The 23,191-nt window shown below is 35.0% G+C and overlaps 3 protein-coding genes and 1 non-coding gene across 5 annotated transcripts; 3 read left to right on the plus strand and 1 right to left on the minus strand.

Moving 5' to 3' along the window:
* Positions 1-404: 404 nt before the first annotated feature.
* LOC140989162 (probable inactive purple acid phosphatase 1) lies at positions 405-4,968 on the plus strand (the record flags this gene model as incomplete). The annotated part of the gene is made up of 8 exons (XM_073458281.1): positions 405-500; positions 584-713; positions 870-951; positions 2,849-2,981; positions 3,089-3,294; positions 3,382-3,507; positions 3,687-3,996; positions 4,429-4,968. Coding segments are annotated over 8 exons (1,389 nt in total), but the record flags the coding sequence as incomplete, so codon positions are not given.
* Positions 4,969-6,077: 1,109 nt separating this feature from the next.
* Positions 6,078-9,514, plus strand: LOC140990387 (uncharacterized). 2 transcript variants are annotated; one of them, XM_073460067.1, is made up of 4 exons: positions 6,078-7,148; positions 7,761-8,182; positions 8,625-9,084; positions 9,172-9,514. In XM_073460067.1, the coding sequence occupies exons 1-4, from the start codon at positions 6,437-6,439 to the stop codon at positions 9,417-9,419; spliced, it is 1,842 nt and encodes a 613-aa protein (XP_073316168.1). In that variant the 5' UTR covers positions 6,078-6,436; the 3' UTR covers positions 9,420-9,514. The 2 variants fall into 2 exon arrangements, with proteins under 2 accessions (XP_073316168.1, XP_073316167.1); XM_073460066.1 differs by having other exon boundaries at positions 6,080-7,148; positions 8,625-9,514.
* Positions 9,515-10,097: 583 nt separating this feature from the next.
* Positions 10,098-10,169, plus strand: TRNAC-GCA (transfer RNA cysteine (anticodon GCA)). The gene has a single exon. It is a non-coding gene; the product is annotated as a tRNA-Cys (tRNA).
* A 1,781-nt stretch (positions 10,170-11,950) lies between these two features.
* Positions 11,951-15,522, minus strand: LOC140990739 (uncharacterized). The gene is made up of 8 exons (XM_073460580.1): positions 15,356-15,522; positions 14,714-15,008; positions 13,874-14,607; positions 13,591-13,786; positions 13,333-13,454; positions 13,185-13,247; positions 12,916-12,982; positions 11,951-12,432 (listed from the first exon to the last, which is right to left on the minus strand). The coding sequence occupies exons 1-8, from the start codon at positions 15,461-15,463 to the stop codon at positions 12,296-12,298; spliced, it is 1,722 nt and encodes a 573-aa protein (XP_073316681.1). The 5' UTR covers positions 15,464-15,522; the 3' UTR covers positions 11,951-12,295.
* Between the last annotated feature and the right edge of the window lie 7,669 nt (positions 15,523-23,191).

Below are 23,191 nucleotides of genomic sequence, written 5' to 3' on the forward strand. Positions count from 1 at the left end.
AGAAACCGCTAGATGTGATTTTCTTAGGCACCGTTTGATGTGAATGATAAGACATTGATTGTTTCCACATTTTTGTTTCAAATAGCATTTGACTCGAGTTCTACAATAATGGAGTTTTATATCCTTTTGTCATCCATATCTTAATATACCCATATCATACATCTTTTATCACTCCATCACATAAACCAAACGGTGTCTCATTGTGTATTTTTATGGACATCAAACTTGAAACATCTAAGATAATGGTAGTTTATTTTATTTTTATTCAAGGGTGTTGATAGCAAACTCCATTGTGTTTTGCAACCATAAATACTCTTGAAATGGAGGGTAGAATGAAAATTTGGAGTGCTGAAATGATTGGTCATATTTAATCTTGTTATTATGGCTCCGTTTTAACTTTATAACAGCCAAAGCTGGTGGCAGTATCAAATGTAGCGGCTTTTGCTAATCCAAATGTGCCCCTTTATCCACGTTTAGCCCAAGGAAAAACATGGAATGAAGTAAGTTTATATTTTTGTTGATTAACCTTCATTTGTAATATATACAATTCTAGTAAAATGAATAATTATAAATTGGTATTTAGATGACTGTAACCTGGACTAGCGGGTATAGTACTGATGAAGCAGAGCCACTTGTTGAATGGGGTAAAAAAGGAGGAGAACAAATGCGTTCTTTAGCAGTTACATTGACTTTTGATCGCAACAGCATGTGCGGTGCGTTAACTCTACCTAAGTTAAATTTTGGAGAAATAGATTATAATCAATATAAAAATTTTTATTCTAGTAGTTTGCTGCTAAAAAACAACCAGTGATTGTCTTGTAATATTAAGTATAATGATAAATATTTATCACTCGTGTACAAATTTGTAGGTGCACCAGCAAGAACTGTTGGATGGCGTGATCCTGGATTCATTCATACCAGTTTTCTGAAGGATTTATGGCCCAATTCATTGTGCGTTCTATTTAAAAATTTGATTCATGTCATGCTTTCAGTTATCGCAATGTTCAGAAGCACACAGTGCAACTGAATCTTTATACCCAGTTTTTCCAAATTTTTTCTTGCCTTTGCTTAAATAAAATTAGTTAATAAATCATTGGGTTTATATATGATTTACGGTGGTTTATTATTAACATGAATACTTATATTCTGCAAAAGTTCATTTACCCTAACTTTCTTTTAAAAAAAATAACACTGCCTGTGCAAAGGGTTTTGGCGAGTATCCCTAACGNATATGCCAAAGCAGTAAAACATGTATAATGCAACACATAAATATGCCNAACATTAATACAACCATATCGAAAACATAATTCTGAACGAGAAAACTATAAACCACACATAAAACCTCCACTGGATCACTACCGAAAACCCAAATGCTCTAGCCATTGCCCTGGTCGTCCGCACAGTCCAACCTAAGACATGCCTCGTGGAATGGGGTGCCCAAGATGAAAACAAGGACGTGAGCGACAAACACCCAATATGAGAATGTACGAGTATACAAACTGATATGATGCATGCGAAATGCAATATGCTCGGATATCAAGGATCAAGTCAAGAATCTCATGCTCAATCTAGAGGCGCCTGAGTGTGTAGTCTCTGATCTGCCCTAGGCATGTTTTGGCTCCCACAGTCATCATCAAGACGTGGACCTACAATGTCCAGGTCATCAGAGCCCGCGGATCCCGTCGGACACTGTAGCTCTCGATGTCCCATCGTCCGCAATACAGAATAGGGCTGAGCGGCCCCAACAAACGAGGTATATCTCAAAAAATATCAGGCTCAACATGATATGTCATGCATAATATGCCAAAGCAGTAAAACATGTATAATGCAACACATAAATATGCCGCATATAAGTGTGTATACTACGCTTGGATATCTCAGTCAGTACATCACGTACCTCACTAAAACAATCTGACAGAAAGCTCTTAACCTAGACAATACCAACAATATGAAATCACTATCAAACCAGATTCTGAATTACCAAACATGCTATAAAGTTCTTCCTAAAGGCTTTAGGATTATACCTGCGTCCGTCGTCAGCCCGCTGATGATGTCTCGATCTCAGTTCACCGACCCTCCTTCGAGTCGACACTAGCTCCGAAACTTCCCGACACCAAAGTGCCCTAGAAACTGGCTAGAAAACCTAAGGTAAAAGACTATAACTCTCTCTCTGAAGGATGCGGTGTAGGAAACAAAAGAATTCGGCTTCCATTTATAGGCTGCATCCGGACTATTTCAGAAATCCGAATCAATCTTATCTGCCACGTGTCAGAATCTCATTCGTCTGGTTGGATTTCTCGAGATAACGTAATCGGAAGTAGATCGGGTTATCCATTTAAGATTCGGTGGATCCAACAGATTAATCCCAAATTATCAATTCGTTAATAATACTAATTAACAACTCTTTAATTATCTCTTAATTAATACTTCATTCAAAATAAGAATTCGGGTCATTACAATTATTAACATGAATACTTATATTCAGCAAAAGTTCATTTACCCTAACTTTCTTTTAAAAAAATAACACTGCCTGTGCAAAGGGTCTTGGCGAGTATTCCTAACAGTAGAACAGAAAAAGTTCAAAGACTACAAATGTTTGGAGGATGAGGCCAAAACTTCTTATTCGAATACTAAGAAGTTTCAGAAACATAACAACTCCAAACAAAAAAGTGTCAAATCCTGTCTTATTTAATACAGGACTGGATATTAGTGTGAGGAACTGTCCTGACTATTGTCCGGACCTAGGAGCAAAATATGTGTCCTTATTTTCCAATTGGTTTTCTCAGAAGACGGAATTGTACTTTTATATTTTGCTTTGCGATTAACGACCATAACATTGATGATGCAGGTACACTTACAAATTGGGGCATAAATTGTTAAATGGTACTTATTTGTGGAGTGATATGCGTCAATTCAAAGCATCTCCATATCCTGGTCAAAACTCTTTACAACGGGTTATCATTTTTGGTGATTTGGGCAAGGTGCAACACCTTCCTAGAGTTTTCTTTTACTGGGTACCTTTATTTTTTCAGTTGATTGTACTAACAACATGGCTGGTGTTATTTTCGTTTTTTTTATTTTTCTACAGGATGAGGCTGATGGTTCCAATGAGTATAATAATTTTCAACGTGCCTCCCTTAACACCACCAAGCAACTGATTGATGACTTGAAGAATTTTGACATTGTGTTTCATATTGGAGATATCTGTTATGCCAATGGGTATCTTTCACAGTGGGATCAGTTCACCTCTCAAGTCGAGCCGATTGCTTCAAGAGTACCATACATGATTGCCAGGTGCACTATAATATTCAAAGAAATCTTTATGCGTTATCATCATTTTCTTCTTTTTCTTGTGTGTGATGTTGATGGTTATCCTTGCAGTGGCAACCATGAACGAGACTGGCCTGGATCAGGTTCATTTTACGAGAACAATGATTCAGGTGGAGAATGCGGGGTCTTGGCTGAAACTATGTTTTATGTTCCTGCTGAAAATCGAGCTAAGTTCTGGTATGATGGTATTGTCTTTAATTAGATCAATAATGTATCAGGAAAGACTTGCAAAACTATTCGTGTTATGTTGTAACTGAGCATAGATGGATGTATAAAATTTTCAGTTTATGCTTTGATATTGTTTTATTTCAGAGTGAAGAATGTGAGACTTGGAATTTTTCATTCCACTATGGCAGGTATTCCACAGATTATGGCATGTTTCGGTTCTGCATTGCTGATACAGAACATGATTGGAGAGAGGGTACCGAACAATATAAGTTCATTGAGCACTGTTTGGCGTCCGTAGATAGACAGAAGCAGCCTTGGCTGATATTTCTTGCTCATCGAGTACTTGGTTATTCTTCCGCTGCATTTTACGCAGAAGAAGGATCTTTTGCTGAACCAATGGGGAGAGACGACCTTCAAAAGCTTTGGCAGAAGTATAAAGTTGATATAGCCATATACGGGCATGCACACTGTTATGAAAGGACTTGTCCTGCGTATCAGGTATATCTTGAAACTCTTTGATTGATTGATAAATACCACACAAATATCAAAAGCGTTGGTCGATACATGCATGGGAAAGTCATATTCTAGATTTTTGGAGCAAATAATAGTTGAAATTACGAATTAAAATTTGTAGAAGCTGAAATTTTCACCAAAAACACTTGCCATACTTTGTGGGATAAAGCTTCTCCAAACTACAAATAACTCACCTGTTAATTTATTTGAACACATGTATAGACTATATAGTATATAGAACTGAGTATTTGCCTTACTATAGCTGATAATAACTATGCATCTCAATATTTTTAATATTTACAATAGTCCAGTTGTCATATTTCAAGCGATGTACTACATAGTCAGATATATAGGACAACAAGAAATTGTTGCCGTAATATGTACCATCTAATCATGCTATTCTCTTTGTTGCTGTAGAATCACTGTACAAGCAATGAAAAACGCTACTATCAAGGTAGCTTGAATGGAACGATACATGTTGTTGCCGGAGGAGGAGGAGCCAGTCTCACCGGCTTCTCTACTCTACAACCAAATTGGAGTATTTTCAGGGATTCTGATTATGGCTTTGTGAAACTTACGGCATTCGACCATTCAAACTTGTTGTTCGAGTACAAGAGAAGCAGCGATGGAAAGGTGCACGACTCTTTTAGAATATCCCGGGATTATAGAGATATCTTGGCTTGCACTATCGATAGCTGCTCGAGTACAACCCTTGCATCTTGATTGACGTGTCTATGGAGGTGCAAATTTTCCTCGGAGTTGTTTAGGTTAGAAAGTTGAATCCATTGAAGATAAGTTGCATTTCTAATCTTTATAGAAAGAGCAACAGAGGGAAAAAAATTGGGATTACCATTTTTAAGTTGTGGATCTCAAAAGTTTCAATGAAGAACTGTTGGTTGCAATTTTATGAAGCCATGAATACCCTTTTTTCCAATGAGACATTTTTTTATTTCTTTTTTGAAGGTAAAATAATTGTTATTTTTAAATAAATTAATTAATTTGAATGGTGTTTTTCAGTCATGGTAGAGACTAAGTCATGCCGCAGCCACAACCCACAGCCACCTGCATAAAAATATAAAATTTGATAACTGGTCATAAAGTCTTTTTTATATTTTTTAGTTAAATGTTTTGTTGGCTCATTCTGCAGCCAAAAATAACATAAAGTGTGTATGATCCACTCAATTTTTTTAGCAGTGTACCATGTACACAATCATGTGCTTTTGTTCTAGATTAACCGTGTCAGAGTCACGTTAGATTTACATTTAAATTGATATTCAACATGATTTTTTTTAAATGATAACAAAGAATAATTTTTTTTAAAATTTTAATTGAATTCAATTATGTTTTTGTAATTTATCATGCAATATATAAACATGAAGTCAAAAATATGTGTGAGACGGTTTCACAGGTCGTATTTTGTGAGACGTATCTCTTATTTGCNCGTATTTTATGAGACGGATTTCTTATTTGGGTCATCCATGAAAAAACTATTATTTTTTATGCTAAGAGTTTTACTTTTTATTGTGAATATCGATATGGTTGACCCGTCTCACAGATAAAGATTCGTGAGACCGTCTCACAAGAGACCTACTCAAACATGAATGTAACCTTAACTATATCCCCAGTATTTTCCAACATATCATATATTGAGACTATATTTCCAACTAATCAAATTTCATTGGAGACAAATAGATTCGATAATTTGTTCGATTGGCAACAAAAAAAGTTTCAAATTTAAAATGTTAACTTGATTTCAATAGTTTTGTGTTATTTTCAGGACGATCGATATGATATAAAGTTTGAGACGAAATATCGGTCTCGAAATCTGCATATAACCATCGTAGGATAAAAAAGGATATAGGGAGATCTTCCAAGAGAAAAATCAAATATTTTTATATAACTTTTGGGGTCATATTTTCTTGAAAATACTAAAAAATAGTAATTGAAAATGTTTGAAAGCGAACAAAATTCGACAGTCGCCATTAAATTAGGGTCTCAAATTCACTATCCACAATCAAGTGGCTCTTGCAAGCCATGGACCCTCGAAATCAAAACAATTGCTTGTTTTTCACTTGAAAATAAATAAATAAAATTAAAACTTGAGTCGAACATTCGCGCTTCCAACCAAGACCATGAATTAAATAAATTTTACTAATAATCTTTCAAACTTCGGGGTTCATTTGTCGTTGAACTCACCGCCAGATCAGGGAAAACAGATTCTTCAGCAATTCAGTTAATGTAATCAACTGTTTTCGACTTAACGAGTTTGTTGTCGGGTGTGATTTCTGCATAATTTTCATTGTTTTGCGGGCTTTGCTATGAATTGAAGATCTCTAGTACTGTTATGGGCGTCAAGTTCGATGTATTTTTTCCGGGAAATTGGAAAAAATCCATTTTGTGGGGGATATTTTTGTGTTGAGGAAGAATGGATTTGTGGGTAGTTGCAGCCGCTGCTGGAGCTGGATACATAGCCAAGAACTTGCAAAATTTATCGGTGGATAAAAACGATGGTTTATTGGAGCCGGATCTTAAGTATCCAGGCAATGTTCAACCAGAATCCATGAATATCCTGCAGCAGATTCGTTATAATACGTGCCCATTACGCAGATTAGAGCAAAACAGAGTGCAAGATGACGAAGATTTAGCTTCTAGTGGTACCGGCATTTCCGGACAAAGAATTCCGGAATTTGAAGATGGCGAGAGTAAAAATTCCTTTAGATTGAAAAGGGGGAAGTTCGTTAGAAGTAGGAGGAGTAGCTTGAATATTCCGAGGCCATTGATTTCTGTAGAAAATGACCTTGATTATGAGCTAAGTAAAGATGGTGAAGGATTTGAACAAAATGTGTTCGGCATATTTCCTTCTGCGTCTACACTGAGGCCACTGCTGGTTACTGATGGAACTGGATTGACCAGCAGATCGAATAGCGGTTCATCCTTGGCGCTTTTTGATGGTGGAGTGGAGGAGGGGAGGAGAGAAAATATTGTTGGCTCAAAAGTGAGGAGTACAATGTTTAGGTCCCATTCAATGGGACATATTGATTCGGCTGTGCTTCCAAGGAAGGCCAAAAGGAGTTCTGGCCTTGCACGAATGAATTGTTCCGCTGATGAGGTGCCTAATAGACTTTTTGATTTATCAGGTCTGTCTGTCTGCTCTTGTTTTGACAAATTTCGATGTGTGTACTCATTTGATTTGTATGCAGCGTGCACATATTGATTATCTGAATTGCGTTGTCTTGGTGACCTCTGAATATTTACTTAAAGGTTTTCTTTGTCAATGAAATGTTCCAAGGAGTTGTGAAGCTAACTTTGTAGTTTATGCCTGTCATTTGAAGTAACTGTTTGGACATGAACGTCAAATCTAGACTCAGATGAATGTCTGTACAGGTTGTATCATGGCTTGCCGATAGGGTTGATTGGTGTCTAAATGCAGTCTGAGTTTTGCTTGTTGACTTGCTTGTATTTTTCACTACCTCGGAAAGTAGTTCTGCTTAAGCATTTGTTTCAGGGGTCTGGTGAGATATGAGCGCAGTGATATTGTTTTCTCACAAAAATTAATGGACGTATTGTATATCAAGAAACACGAGTTCGTTGCATGTTCAAGACATCGATGGTCGATTCAGCTACTTTATTTGTCTAGCAATAAACTGCAGATATATAAAGTTTAGGGTGGTTGGGAGAAAGCTATAGATTTGAATTTTTTGGCCTAATGAAGTTCTCATTTGGATTACTTTTTTTTTTTCTGTTACCAGGACCTGCCGGAATGCTTCTCTTTATCATGGGATTGAGTGTTGGAATATTGTCTGGTAAAACGGCCAGTAAAAGAGAAGTAGATGGCATGAAAATGCAATTAATGCAGAGACAGAATTTAGTTCAAGATTTGCATGATGAACTTAATATGAAAGAAATGATTACTGTGAAGGAGATTGTGAACGAAGGCTGTTATCAACCCCCTCAAAAAAATGATACACCTTCATCGGTTAGGGAGCCAATTGCATCTCCTAACAAGGAAGCAAAAGAATCGATCAAATTTGACAGTTTTATGGCAAGCGATGATATTGCTGAGAAACTCAAATTAAGGTGTAAAATTGAGGAAGAGCTTCAGGCTGAACTGGAGATGCTCGAACACAATATGAATGCATCTGCTCTTGAAAACATATCTAATATTGTGGAGGTAAGACAGTTTTACCTTCGGAATTTGAATACTTCAATAAACATCATGAAACTGGTCTATAATTCAGTTAATCTTCGATCTTTTTCGCCTAAAATTTTTTCCATCTGTTAAGTATGTATGTTCAATTTAATGTTCTCTCGACTGCCTGGCATTCACCTAAACATGTACTATTCACTTTGTTAACTGGATCCCTGATGGATGCTAATGATACTTTTGTTTTATTTTTTTTGAGAATAATACTTCTGTTTCTTAGATCATTCAAATTTCAAAGTGTGTGAAATTCAATTATTCGAACTAATATAATTTTGCACAGTCTCTCAAATTCTGCAGAGAACACTGGTTAGATAGCTACTTTTTGCTTCATCCCAGTCGGTGTGGAGGTTTAGTTTCTGATTAAATTTTTATATACCTAATATGCTTCAGCATTGTCTTTATTTTCCAGCTTGATCCGGATTACGAACCAGATATTGCTCAAGGAGATTTAAAGGCAATGATGGACATGGAAGCTCGAGATACTGCATCTGAGTCGGGTGATGAATCTACAGGTACAACCACCGATAACTCTCAGCCTCCAAATTACGCAGTTTCACCACGGGAGCTGAGTTTCCGCCTCCATAAGTTGATAGAGTCTAGGCTTGAAGCACGTATCAAGGAGCTAGAAATAGCTCTTAGTAACAGCGAAAGAAGAGTTCAACTTCTTGGCTCTCAAGACATTGTATCCGGAACAAGACTTTCTTTAAGTGAAACAGAATATTCATGCTCTCCCCAAAGCCCGATAAACAATTGTGGACACTACACAACCGATGGATCATTGGTTAGGAATATCTCTAGCAATTCCCTGGATTCAATCAAGGAGGCAAATGGTACTTTAGTGAGGGCGACAGCTAACAAGCAAGAACGAGGTGAGAAAAACTCTGCTAGTAGCTGTCGCAGCGATCATGAAATGCATTCGGCTGTACAAAAACTAATCTATGGTCTATTTAATGAAGAAAATAAAGTTTCACAACATGATTCTTCTGGGGAAAAAGATGAAGGACAAGAGGATTTCTTTCAAGATGTTGGTCGGACTTGGGATAGGCAGATGTCGAGAAGGTTGATGTTGGATGAGGATTCGGAGAGTGAAGACGAGGAGGTAGCTGATGAATCAGAAATTCTTTTGATAAAGAAGATAGTTGAGAGAAGGAGATCAGGTTCTGCTTTTGTCTTTAATTTTGATGAATTTAGGACTCAGACATAAGAGGATGAGTGTATATATATTTCTTGTACAAGGAGAAAAAGTAAGACATGTGATCAAAAACCTTAGTTCAATCCAATAAGTAATATCACACTTTTTATCTTTTAAATAAAATACCTTTACACATCTGAAGATTAAAACAAAAACTCCCCTTGAAGTCTGAATACTTGACACTTGGTATATTAAAGATTTATACAGTTTATCACTTCACCATAGAAAATGTTTGTTGGGCAAATAGTGAATTTAATTTTGGGTGTTCCGGCGAGCTCTTGTGGACTTCTGATGGAGGTACAGTATGTACATACATTTGTGACATTGAATCACGTTCCGCAAAGCCAATGATGATGCAAGTCATGGAACAATGGTAAACTCGAAGTTTATTATCTTTCTTGTATCGATTACGACTCAAATAACTCCAGTAAATGCAAGATTATTCTTTGTGACTTCGGAATACATACATACATACATACATGTATATATATATCAGAAAATTTGCTTCAAACTTCAATTAAAATCATTAATGCCATTTCAAGCATGAAAAGATACGTGCAGAATGGTAATCCATCTTCTGCAACAAACCTTGGACCGTAAATATATTCATTTGACAATGACATGCTGTTTGCAATTAAGAACAAAAATAGATTACTATATATAAAATGTTGTGATCGGTAGAAGACAAAAGGGTCCTTAGCTCAGGGGTAGAGCAATTGACTGCAGATCAATAGGTCACCGGTTCGAATCCGGTAGGGCCCTATGTTTCCGCTTTTGTCATATCTTTTTTTGACTCCATTTTATTTTTAATTCTTTAATTTCTTTTTATGCATATTTTAGAGAATTTTATTGGCAGGTCTTATTATTATACACATTTTTTGTGACTTTTTTGGTAGTATAATTAGTTACTTAAATTTAATAAGTATGCGGATATTATCATATCAGATTTAAAATTTAGTACCATTATGTGTTTTTGTCCCACTAGCTAATAACGACTAAATTTAAGAAAGATATATAATTATCTATGTTATCAAATTTAAATTTAGTAATTTATTTTTCGACTTTGGTAATTTTATTTCTTTTTCCATAAGAGGTACTGATGTGGTACCAAAGACATTAACATTGTATTGGTGCAACATCAACGTAACATCGGAAAAAATAACTAAATTCACAACAAAAAAAAACAAAAACAAAAACAAAAATAATGAAATAAAACTGAAATTTAACAATATAGATGACCAAAATTACAACGAGACAAATATATATGACCAAAAATATAAGTTTTTATTAAAATTATTATAATAAAAGAACCCTCGAAAAATTCATTTTTTGATTTGATTATTAACAAAATCAGGCTAAATCTTCTTCGTACTTATTATTATATATATATCTCAATGAGAAATTAATTTAATTTCAGAACAATATATCGAAAATATATATGTAATCTAATTATTTGAAATACATATTGACAAAGAGCATTTTAGGAACCAAAATATATCTATTTTCACAATTTGACTTTTTTGGTGTGAAAATCAGTAAGACTTTTTGGGTTGAGTAGGTCTCATGTGAGACCGTCTCACGGATCCTACCCATATTCACAAAAAAAGTAATACTCTTAGCATAAAAAATAATACTTTTTCATGGATGACCCAAATAAGAGATCCGTCTCACAAATACGACCCGTGAGACCGTCTCATACAAGTTTTTGCCTTTTGGGGTTTTAAATTTTTCAGATAATATTTTGTAGTAAATTCCCCTTCCATTTATTGTTTCAACTAATAATGATTATATTTTAAAACTCATCAAATACTATTAACAAACACTTTGCATTTCCCCTATACTCAATTATTAGATCGCACTAAAACTGATGGACTTGATTTGGACGGAATAATTTGCGAGTAGAACCTACTTGAATTTTATCTATCCAAATAAATCAAAAAATTTATCGTACAACTTTATATATATCTTCATAGAAAATGATCTTAAAATTATATTTGAAACCGATAGATTTGAAGATTTAAACCCTCAATAGTATACTATCACAAACCAATATACCTAATTAATGACATATTCATGAATAATCATAATCATAAATTTTAAAATATATAGTATATTTTTATATAAAGTATCTACTTGTCTCTTGGTATTGACAATTTCAAAATGAGTAGGTCTCTGGTGAGACGGTCTCACGAATCTTTATCTGTGAGACGGGTCAACTCGNCTGTGAGACGGGTCAATCCTACCGATATTCACAATAAAAAGTAATACTCTTGGCATAAAAATTAATATTTTTTCATGGATAACCCAAATAATAAATNCGTCTCACAAAATACGATCCGTGAAACCGTCTCACATAAGTTTTTGTCTTTCGAAATAACAATACTAACTAAAAAAATATTTTTCAATTGATAATACTACCCTCATCCCTCAAACAAATTACATCATAATTTAAAAATAAAAAAAGCACAATATCCACAATAATTTTACAAAAGATAACAAAATAATTAAAAAAATTTCAATACAAATTTTTGGCAATCTAAATATTAATATAACTCCAACAATAATTATTTATACAAAGCCAAGCACAAGTTTGCTAGTATGTATAATAAATATAAGGAGTACAAACCCAGCACCCATCCGTTTGGTTTGAAAACTATTTGGGCCATATGGTTTCTCAATTTAGATTGACAGCCCAACACATAAAAGCCTATTCAATTGTTTTGTTTTTGGTTTCTTTTCTTTATCTTGAATGAGAAATCATGAAGTAAGGTAAAAGAATGTGGTGTTAAGGCCAAAAAAATTGTAGTCTATTGCACAGGAAATGCAGGGAGATTAACGCATATAAATTCCACCTATTTCAACAAATCTCCCCCTTCTAACTCGACCAACTATCCTTCGTGGACGACATCCTTGGGTTTAGTTGAATTTCGAGCCCTCGCGTTATCCATATGAGCCATTATACGTCGCTTGGCATTTAAACCATTATTTCTTGGTGGAGAACTTCCTTTTCCTGTCTCGTTGTTACCTGAGAAAACATGAAATTCTTCCATTACTGCTACAATTTAAAGTGTTCGGGGTTTCAGAATTAATAAGCGATTGTTTAAGTCTTTCATGATAGTGGTGTAGGATCGAGCATGATCACGTTTAATCTTTTAAATTATACAACAACATGAAGTATAAAAAAGTCGTATGAGCATGGTAGTACGTGCAGTTATTGCTGTCGCGGTTGTCATACTCGAAAACTTAACCATACATTAATGCTGCTATCTTTTCAACAGCATTATATGGTACACTTTCATACCCTGTGCAAAGAATATGCAATATCTTGGGGTAAAATTTAAAGAAAAAATATAGATTATGGAGAAGATAAATGGCACCAATCCATTAAAAGTCGTGAAATCAATGGATATCAAGAAGAAGAGCAAACAAACAACTATTACCTATTAAGGTGTAATTTATAAATTGTATAACAGGAAACATGTGGAAGTAAAAGAATTCTTCCACTTACCACGATCGGAGGACGATCTCCTGTATGCCATGTAGGATTCCTTTATGCCAAATTTAACACTACGAGCCTGAAAAAACATTAAATCAGTAACTGAAGAATTTAGAGTAAAAGAAACAAAACATCTTCAAGAAGGAAAAATGTTCACGTTACATCGTCTGAGTATATAATATATGACCACTGTAAGTCGAAAAAGATCTCAGATATCAACTCAGTTTGTAAGTTGGGATAAATATCACGAGTTTCATTCAATTTCGAAAAGGAATACGTACCTCAATTGCACGGCGTGCAGAATCCACAGATTCAAATTCCACAAATCCACAACAAAAACCATCCTGGCAAAGATTGTTGAACCAAGTAAGAAAGATACTAAGAGATAAAACTGTAAAAATAAATGTTTGAATCAAATCCGATGCAGACCTCATGTCTTCTAATCTGAATACTGTCTGAATTTCTTCTAACTGGCCCGAATTGTTTTAGAACCTCCAGGACTCTTTGTTTGGTAATATCATATGGCAATCCTCCTATGTATATTCTCTTGGCTATGATGATAATCACACAATTTAAACAGTATGATACAATCAGATGCCTAAGACTTAAAGCTCTAAACAAATAGGACTAGAAATGGAGAAGAATGTATTCTGCATTAGAGACTACTATTAGTCTAACCATTTCTACCTGGTTGCATCTTAGGTTCAGCGGCGTTTGAAGGAGCTGAAGGTTTTGATTCGGTACTGCTAGGATTTGATACGTTTGATGCACCATTAACAAGAGATGCTGATGCTTTGGATGTCGGAGGAGCTACTGCTTTCTTGTCAAAATTTGAATGAACACTCGTATTTCTTGGAGAAGTTGGGGGACTCGCCTTTGCAACCTTTGGATAAATTCAAGTTTTACTTAGAATATGGTATCACGAAAGGAAATAATATATAAATCTTCAAGATAGCATCATATAACATACCACAGAAGCATATGTAATTTTCGGGGATGCTTCTTTCTTAACATCCGACACTAGCGAGAGAACTGGAAATGCTTTTTCACACGAAGCCGTCACTTCAGAAGAATTAGTAGCAGCAACTTTTGCATCAGTATCCTTAGAAACTGAAAAGTTGGATTTTTTCTTGGCTTTTCCATCTTTAACCACTTCTTTGGTATGAGACGATGCAACTTCAGAAGAATTAGCAGCAGCAACTTTTGCATAAGTATCCTTAGAAACTGAAGAATCGGATGTTTTCTTGGCATTTCCATTGTCAACCGCTTCTTTGGTTCGAGACAATCCAACTTCAAAAGAATTAGTAGCAGCAACTTTTGCATTAGTATCCTTAGAAACTGAAGAGTCCAACGCCCTTACGAGGTTGTGATGAGTTTCACGGGATGTTATCTTGGCGTTTCCATTTTCAACCACTTCTTTGGTATGAGATGATACAACTTCAGAAGAATTAGTAGCAGCAACGTTTGCAAAAGTATCCTTATAAACTGAAGAATCGGATGTTTTCTTGGCATTTCCATTTTCAACTGCTTCTTTGGTTTGAGACAATGCAACTTCAGAAGAATTAGTAGCAGCAACTTTTGCATCAGTATCCTTAGAAACTGGAGAGTCGGATGGTTTCTTAGCATTTCCATTTTCATCTGCTTCTTTGGTTTGAGACGATGCAGGGTGATCTGATTTACCGCATGGAACTGAAAGCACGAGGCCTAACATTTTTAAGAAATTGACTAATATGAGAGTAAAAGATAAACACAGAGAACACATCAAAAGCACAAACTAGGAGAAATATACAGCTACAGGGTAAGATTCTACCTGAATTTTGTGTTGGAGCAACTTGATTCTTCTTTTGATTATCTTGGATAGCAGTATTGGTGAAAAATCCAGATATATCAACGACCTGTAAAATATCATTCAAGACGAAGAAGCCGTCCTCTTGTTTTGCCAGAAAGAACGTCTGGCTAAAACCCTTTATAACATCATCCTTCAGAGTCAACAAACCAGTTACAGCGATAAGGATCCCTCCTTCCAAAGATTCTTGGACCTCCACCGTTTCTATCTCAAATAAGCAATATTTATAATCTGAGGACATGATCTCACCATTAATGCCCTGCATCAAGTTTTGAAATCATTTCTTACATTCTGTCCTTTATAAATTTTAATAAGATTTGAGTAATAACTGAAGCAAAAAGTTTGATGATGAACTGAAATTTAGCTCTTGGTATTCGGCTAAATAGTTAATGAAAGTAGCTCGTTGGAAAAGTAAAAGTAGCAGTTTCAATCATATGTGATCAACCATGACAACTGGCACCATGGAAATCTTATGCAAAGAAGTTAAATATGTTATATCCAGGTAACTAAACTGATAAGATGATAATTTCGTGTAAAATTAACTGTTTGAAAGAGGAACAAATCAACTAATGTCAAGTTGTGACTCAAACGGCTCAAGAGGATTACACTTAAGGTTGTCACGGTCTTGATATCACCATCGAGCCTTGGCCAGCCTAGTAGGCTCGACTCCTGATAGAACTTGTGGGCAATTTCAGGAGATTTATTGAGAATCATGTAGTATTGCGTCACAAAGGCTTTCGCCACTTCCTGAGCAGAATATCTTGGCCTTGGGGTTGTCATATCTGCGGTAGTTTGAATGACAATTGTCATGCGCATACGTACTCAAGATTTAATAATAGATTTATTTAAAACTATGCCAGATAAATACAACATTAAAATAAAAGATCGTTTTTTAAATATCATTCGAATCTAGATGCTAATAACCTGCATCCATCATAATTATCATATGAGAAAATGTTCCATATTATCATAAGGACCAGTTTGGGAGCAAAAACTATAAGCATCAGAAAGAGAGAGTTATGGAAACTAAAGCAGGAATGTATTTTGAAAATAATACATTAAAAGACAGGGAAATTATGAAGCCTGTATAAATGAATCTCTCATGGTCTTCAGAAGCTTGTAGAACATATTTTATCATTTCATGATGAAACCGAATAACAATAACCAAAGACAAAAGGAGTAGATGGCTTATGCAATGTTGATTGACTGTTGATTTAAGGAATTTATTTAATTAACAAACATTCTGAAACACTTCAGTCTCTTTTGAAACGGTAAAAAACCGCTTCTGAATCTTTAGAAGCGGTTAAAGACCGCCTCCCGCTTCTAAAGTCCCATAAAACAGTTGCGCAACTAGTTAACCACTTTTCAAACACTTGTTTCCAATAAGGGACACATAGATTAAAAGAAGTTTTAACCGAAAAATCATACCTAAAACAGACAAATATTGACCATTTAACCCACACATTCATCCAATACTTTCCAACGTCGAATCCATATTTTTCCATAGATAGAAGTTAGTAACCTAAAGGGCTATCAGCCTATCAATACAATTTTGCTAAAATACCTATGTATTTAACTCAATGCATACGATATATCAGATAATTTATGACAAGCACTCACTTGACAAATTAGACAAGTATATCCGGGTAAAATCCAGAGCAATCTTGGACAGCAAGACAATCCATGCATGATCACATAAAGCGAAAATAATCGAAAGGTGAATGACCATGTTAAATTAGTTTTAAACAAGTTCAAAGGCTCCCTAGAAGATAAAAGGCGAAGAACCTGATTTGATACCGTAACATAAGATAAAATCCAATCTACAGAGCACGGTGAATCCAATCTTCATAACAAATTCTAAAACAAATCTTCATCTAAAAGCTATAAATCCAATCTAACCCTCAATTTTTTTTGGAAGAGATCACGCACAACACCAATGCAGAACCAAAAAAGTAGAATCTTCCAGCAAATAAATCCAACTCATGCAAATTCAATCAAGAAACACAAAGAAAACCCCAAGAAAAATACAACCCATTCTTTATCAGGTGGTGGAAACAAATCCAAAGATAAAAAAAACGCTCAACAAAAAAACAAAAACCAAATTTTCAAACAAAGATAAATCCAATCGTGCATATAAATTCGACCAATGCATGTATATACAGGGAAAACACCCCACGAAACACAGGTTTCCAGGCGCTACCTCTTGACTTCCGCAGACTTCAAGAGAAAGAAAGAAGCGTGAGAAATGAAATGGACAAGATTTTTCGTTTTTTTTAACGTAAAAAAGACAAGATTTTGTGAATTCCCTTTTGGAGAAAACCTTTTTCCAGTTAAGCAAAGAACAAAAGAATTAAAGCAGTTAACGGCGCGTGATTTTTAGGAGTGGACAAGTATCACACCAGCATTTAAAGCTATTTGACAGAAAACAATTAGTGAGAAACAGAAGTCGCTTCAATGCGATTTCTCACTCCAAATCACTCGGGGATTTTGGTTTCCTAGTACGAGGAAACTACAAATTTTTGGAGTTTGGAGGGAAGTTTCTTGTTTTCCACCATCTTTTTTTTATATATATGAATATTATATGTCGTGCATATATGTTATATATATTTTTATTTTTGATGTGCTCGATTTATTTATAGTATTTTATAAAATCAATGATAAACTAGTTATTAATTTCAGTTAGCGGTTGTAAATTGCTAGTTAGGAGCATTTGCATTGTGCAATTTCTCGTTCATTATTTATAGTGGAAATTCTCCTGTTGTTGGCTGTCGCCGATTAGATCACAAATCGAACCACGAAAAATCTTGAGAGTTCATTTCTTCTGATTGTTCTCAAATAGTTAACACACGATCACTAGTCAATATCCAATACACAGCTCATACTTTATGCACTGAAACACACTGTGAAAGGGCCTAAGAATCTTTAAGCTAAAGTAAAGTTCTTGATCTGTTTTTCACTACAAGTGGTACTAGAGTCCAGGTTAGGCGATCATGGCAATGTCGAAATTTGATCTTGACAAGTTCACAGAGGTCAATGATCTCTGTCTGTGGAGAATCAAGATGAAGAACTTCTTGGTGCACAAGGAATTATCAGATGCGATTAATCCATAAATCTTGGAAACTTTGACTGACAAAAAGAAAATCGCAGATCATAATTCCAAAGAACGTAGCACGATCTTGCTGTCATTGGGTGATGAAGTGCTTTGAGCAGTTGCTGAAGAGACCTCTGCCATTGATCTATGGAAGAAACTCGAGAGCCTATATTTCAAGAAGTCTCTAGCAAATAGGTTGAATTTGAAGAAGTCTTTATATACGATTCATATGGAGGAGGACAAGGAGTCAAGGACATAAGGAAACACAAGGATTATTTCAACAAGATAATACTTTATATCAAGAACATCAATATAAATATCGATGAAGAAGATTATGTCATTCTATTGTTGAGTTCCTTGCCAAAGTCATATGAATACTTCGTTGATACAACACTATACGGAAAAGTGAACTTGACAATTGCTGAAGTGAGATATGCACTTAATTCTAAGGAGTTGCAGAGAAAGAATGAAGTTAAAGGAAGAATATCCAGGCGAGGGGTTTGATGATCAGAGGGAGATCAATGAAAAGCGATCTGAAAAATCAGAGGAGCAGATCACGTTCCAAGATAAAGGGAAGATTGAAATGTCGCATTTGTCACGAAGAAGGTTATTTCAAAAGGATTGTCGGGACAAGAAAAGGGTAAAGCATGATAAGAATAAAGAAAGCAGAGATGTCGGGGTAGCAAGCGATGGATATGACTCGTTTCACATGTGTCCCAACAAAGATTGATTTCATGATTTGATCGAGGAAGAAGTCGGGTGTGATCTCTTGGGAAATAAAAAGACATGCAAGATGTTGACATTCAAGCATTATTTTGTGTCCAAATCAATTATCAAAATTAGACTACTGAACTTTGAATATACATCAATCATTCACATTATCATTTCACACTTTACCAAACACAAATTTTTCCTATAAATAGCCATATATTTGCATTCATTCAGTCCATCCTAAGACCAGTAATAAACAAGCAATTAAGTGTCATATAGCCTAATCGTTTAGATAAATTTTAGTATGCTCTGTGGTTGCGGCATTGTCCGATCTTCTACATCAGAAATAATTTTTTATGTGATTAGAATGGTATGAATTCCACTTTGAAAATGAGAATGAGTGCGTCATCCGAGAATAATTATTCTTGAAATTCTTGGTGTTCCTTAAGTTGTTCTAAGAAGAGTTATTATTTTCTATTGTTGTAGAAATGATTTGTATCCATTATTGATATGATGGAGATTTCTTTCGGTGGATTTCGTTCTCGTGGTTTTTCCCTAATTCGAGTTATCCATGTAAAAATATTTGTGTCATTTTCCTTCGTAATTATTATCATTGTTGATATCCTGGAAATATTTTGATATGAAATTATTGTTAAAGGGAAAAGAATCAATGCTTCCGCTATACGAAAAGTTATTTAATTTGTTTTCTTTCCCAACAAGTGACATCATAATCACGTTATGATACATGGAGGGATGTTTAAACTCAACAGATCAAATTACTCAATATGGAAGGCAATCATGTTGGACCTGCTATATTTCAAAGATCTGTATTTGTCACTGAGCGATGATAATGCAAAAACCAGAATACCAATCAAACAAAGAATGAACTATACTGCATCGGAAAGTTGTCGGTTTCATTCGATGTTTTATCAAATACAATATCTTTCACCACTTCGTGAACGAGGATAAAGCTGATGCTCTGTGGCCCAAAATTGAAGCTATATTTAAGAGAAGAATGACTTGAACAAAGCTTTTATTATCAGAAATCTTGTATGACTGTGGTACAAAGAAGGTGCAAATATTACAGAGCATCTGAATAGTTACCAGAGTCTAATCAACCAATCTATCACCATGAAGATTACCCTGGAAGATGAAGTTACGAAACCATAATATCGAGCTCATTGCTAGATAGATGGGATTCTCTTGTGGTGTAGCTTAGTAATTCTGTTCTTGATGGAAAACTGACACAAATATTCAAAGATTGTCTTCTCAATGAAGAGTCCAGAAGAAAGGATCAAGAAATCAACTTTGAAACGAAGTCATTAGTTACAGAAAACGTTGATAATCGAGGAAGAAATTACACCATATGGGCCTCATAAACGAAGAGAAAAATTTAGAGAAAAGTCCAAGACCAGAAAAAATTTCAAGTGCCATTATTATGAAGGTCCAAATCACTATGAAAGAGAATGCATAAAAAATAAGAGAGATCAAAGGAATGAGACAAAGTCAGAAGAGAAAGACACAACTGCGGTTACATCTGATGGAAATATTATCATTCTTGGTGATGATGCATGTGTCAATATATCATACCAACAAATTGACTGGGTTATTGACTTGGGAGCTTCATATCATATCACTCCACACAGAGATATATTTGTGTCCTATTCAAGTGGAAACTTTGGCAAAATTAGAGGTAAATCAAGGTTTGACGGAGGTCGTTGGTATGAGGAGCATTGTTTTGGAGACGAATACAAGGTGTCATCTCATTCTCAGAGATGTTCAACATGTTCTAGATATCCGACTTAACATCATCTCTACAAGCAAGCTTGATGATGATGGTTATTCCAGTCACTTTGGTGAAGGAAAATGGAAACTCATCAAAGGATATTTTATTATTGCTAGAGGTATGAATCATAATTTACTTTACCTCAAGCAAGAAAAAATATCCAATGGAGAGGTTAATACATCCAGAAAAACCTCATCCATTGAGTTGTGGTACAAGAGAATTGGACATATAAAGCCAAAGAGAATGGAAACTTTGGCTAGGAATAAACTCCTCCCTGAATTATTTGGTATGCAAATGGAGACATGTGTTGATTGTTTGGCCGAAAAACAACATAGAGTTGTATTTCAAAGTTTTTTTCCATCCAGAAAAACTCAACGCTTGGAGTTAGTACACACAAATTTGTATAACATGGAAGACAGAACTCTCGGTGATGCGCTATATTTTGTGACCTTTATTGATGATTTCTCAAGAAAGGACTGGTGCTTTGCGCTGAAATCTAAAGATCATGTCCTTGAGGTCTTTAAGAATTTTCACGCAAAAGTTGAAAGAGAAACAGGAAAGAAACTGAAGTGTATTCGTTTCCGACAATGGTGGTGAATACAAGGGTCCGTTTGAGAAATACTGTATAACTCATGGTATCAGATTTGAGAAAAGAGTTCCTAAAACCCCTCAGCACAATGGTTTAGCTGAGAGAATGAACATGAAAATTTGTTAAAGGATAAAATATATGTTATCACACTCCAAATTGCCCAATTCTTTGTAGGTCGAAGCTATGAGATCTGCAATTGATCTGATCAACCTTTCTGCAAGTTCATACTCCCATAGTTCAGGATCATGAGAAAGATAAACAAATTGAGCATGATGAGTCAGTTGATACAATTGATACTCAAGACAACTCTTCAACACCTTCAGAAACATAGATCAGAAGGTCCACCAAACAAAGAACACCTTCTACTAGATACAACTCACGTGAGTATGTGACGATCACTAATGGCGGAGAACCATAGAATTTCAAAGAAGTTGAATCAAGTACCCAAAATGATAAATGGATCGAAGTGATGAAAGGATAGATGCAATCGCTTCATGAAAATCACACATACAACTTAGTAAAGCTATCAAAAGGTAAGAAAGCGCTCAAAAATAAATGGGTCTACATGTTGAAGACTGGAGAAAATAAATACTGCTAAGTTACAAAACAATGCTAGTTGTGAAGGGTTTCAGCCAGAAGAAATGTATTGATTTTGATGAAATTTGCTCACTAGTGGTGAAGATGTCCTCTATCAGAGTTTTTCTATGACTTGCAGATAGTATGGATCTGGAGGTAGAATAACTCGATGTTGAGACTAGATTTCTTCATGGTGATCTAGATAAAGACATATATACGAAGCAACCGAAAGGATCCAGAGTTAAAGGAAAAGAGGATATGGTGTGTCACCAAAAAAAAGTTGTATAGGTGGAAACAAGTTCCAAAACAGTGGTACAAGAAGTTTGATTCATTCGTGATGAATCATGGGTATAACATAATCAGTTCTGATAATTGCACATTCGTTAAGAAATATGATCATAATGATATCATCATATTATTGTTGTATGTTGATGATGCGTTGATCATTGGTCATGGTCCAAGCAAGATAGAAAGCTTAAGGGGAGCTTAACAAGTCTTTTGCAATGAAAGACTAGCAGAATAGATTCTTGGAATGAAGATCTCTAGGGATATGACAAATAAAAATCTATAGTTATCTCAAGAACAATACATTAAAAAAGTTCTTGAAAGATTCAAAATGGATAAACCAAAGCCTGTTGGTACTCCACTTGTAGGTCATTTCAAACTAAGTTCCATTTAATGTCCCACAAGTGAGGAAGAAAAGAAAGAAATGGAAAGGGTTCCTTATGCTTCAGCAGTCGGCAGTTTGATCTATGTGATGGTGTGTACGAGACCTGATATTGCTCATGCAGTTGGCATGGTAAGTTAATTTCTCTCAAATCCTTGCAAAGATCACTGGTCAGCAGTGAAATAGATGATCTGATATCTGAGAGGTACTTCTAGACTTTGTTTGAGATTTGGAACTAATCAAAATGTGTTAGAAGGTTATACTGATGCATATATGGATGGTGATGTTGATTCTAGAAAGTCCACATCTGGATACTTGATTATATTTGTAAGGGGAGTAGTCTCATGACAATCAAAACTTCAAAAGTGTGTGGTATTGTGCTCAATAGAAATCGAATACATAGCCACAAAAAAAGCATGTAAAGAACTGCTATGGTTGAATAAGTTCTAAAAGATTTAGGCTTGAGACTAGACAAATTTACGTTCTATTGTGATAATCCGAGTGTAATTCATTTAAGTAAGAACTCCAGTTTACACTCAAGGTCAAAGCATATTGATGTAAGGTATCATTGGATCCGAGATGCGTTGAACGAGAAATTCTTACATTTTGAGAAGATATATACCGATGATAATGTTTATGATATGTTTACGAAGTCATTGTCCAAAGAAAGTCTAGAAAACTATTTGTTTGATCTACAACGTGAAGCATGAGGCGTGAATTGTTGATATTCAAACTTAACTTTGTATTCAAACCAATTTTCAAAGTTAGGCTACCAAACTTTGAAATACATCCATAATTACATGATCATTTCACACTTCACCAAACCCAAATTTTTATTATAAATAGCCATACATTTGCATTCATTCAATCCATCTCAAGACAAGCAATAAACAAGAAATTGAGTGTTGTATAGCGTAATCATTTAGATAAATTTTAGTATACTATGTGGTTGCGCTATTATCCGATCTTCCATGAAACGTCTACTATTCGTTTTTCTTTAAATTATACTAGAAAATTTTTTT

This window comes from Primulina huaijiensis, chromosome 12 (assembly GCF_012295235.1).
Source record: "Primulina huaijiensis isolate GDHJ02 chromosome 12, ASM1229523v2, whole genome shotgun sequence".
NCBI lineage: Eukaryota > Viridiplantae > Streptophyta > Magnoliopsida > Lamiales > Gesneriaceae > Primulina > Primulina huaijiensis.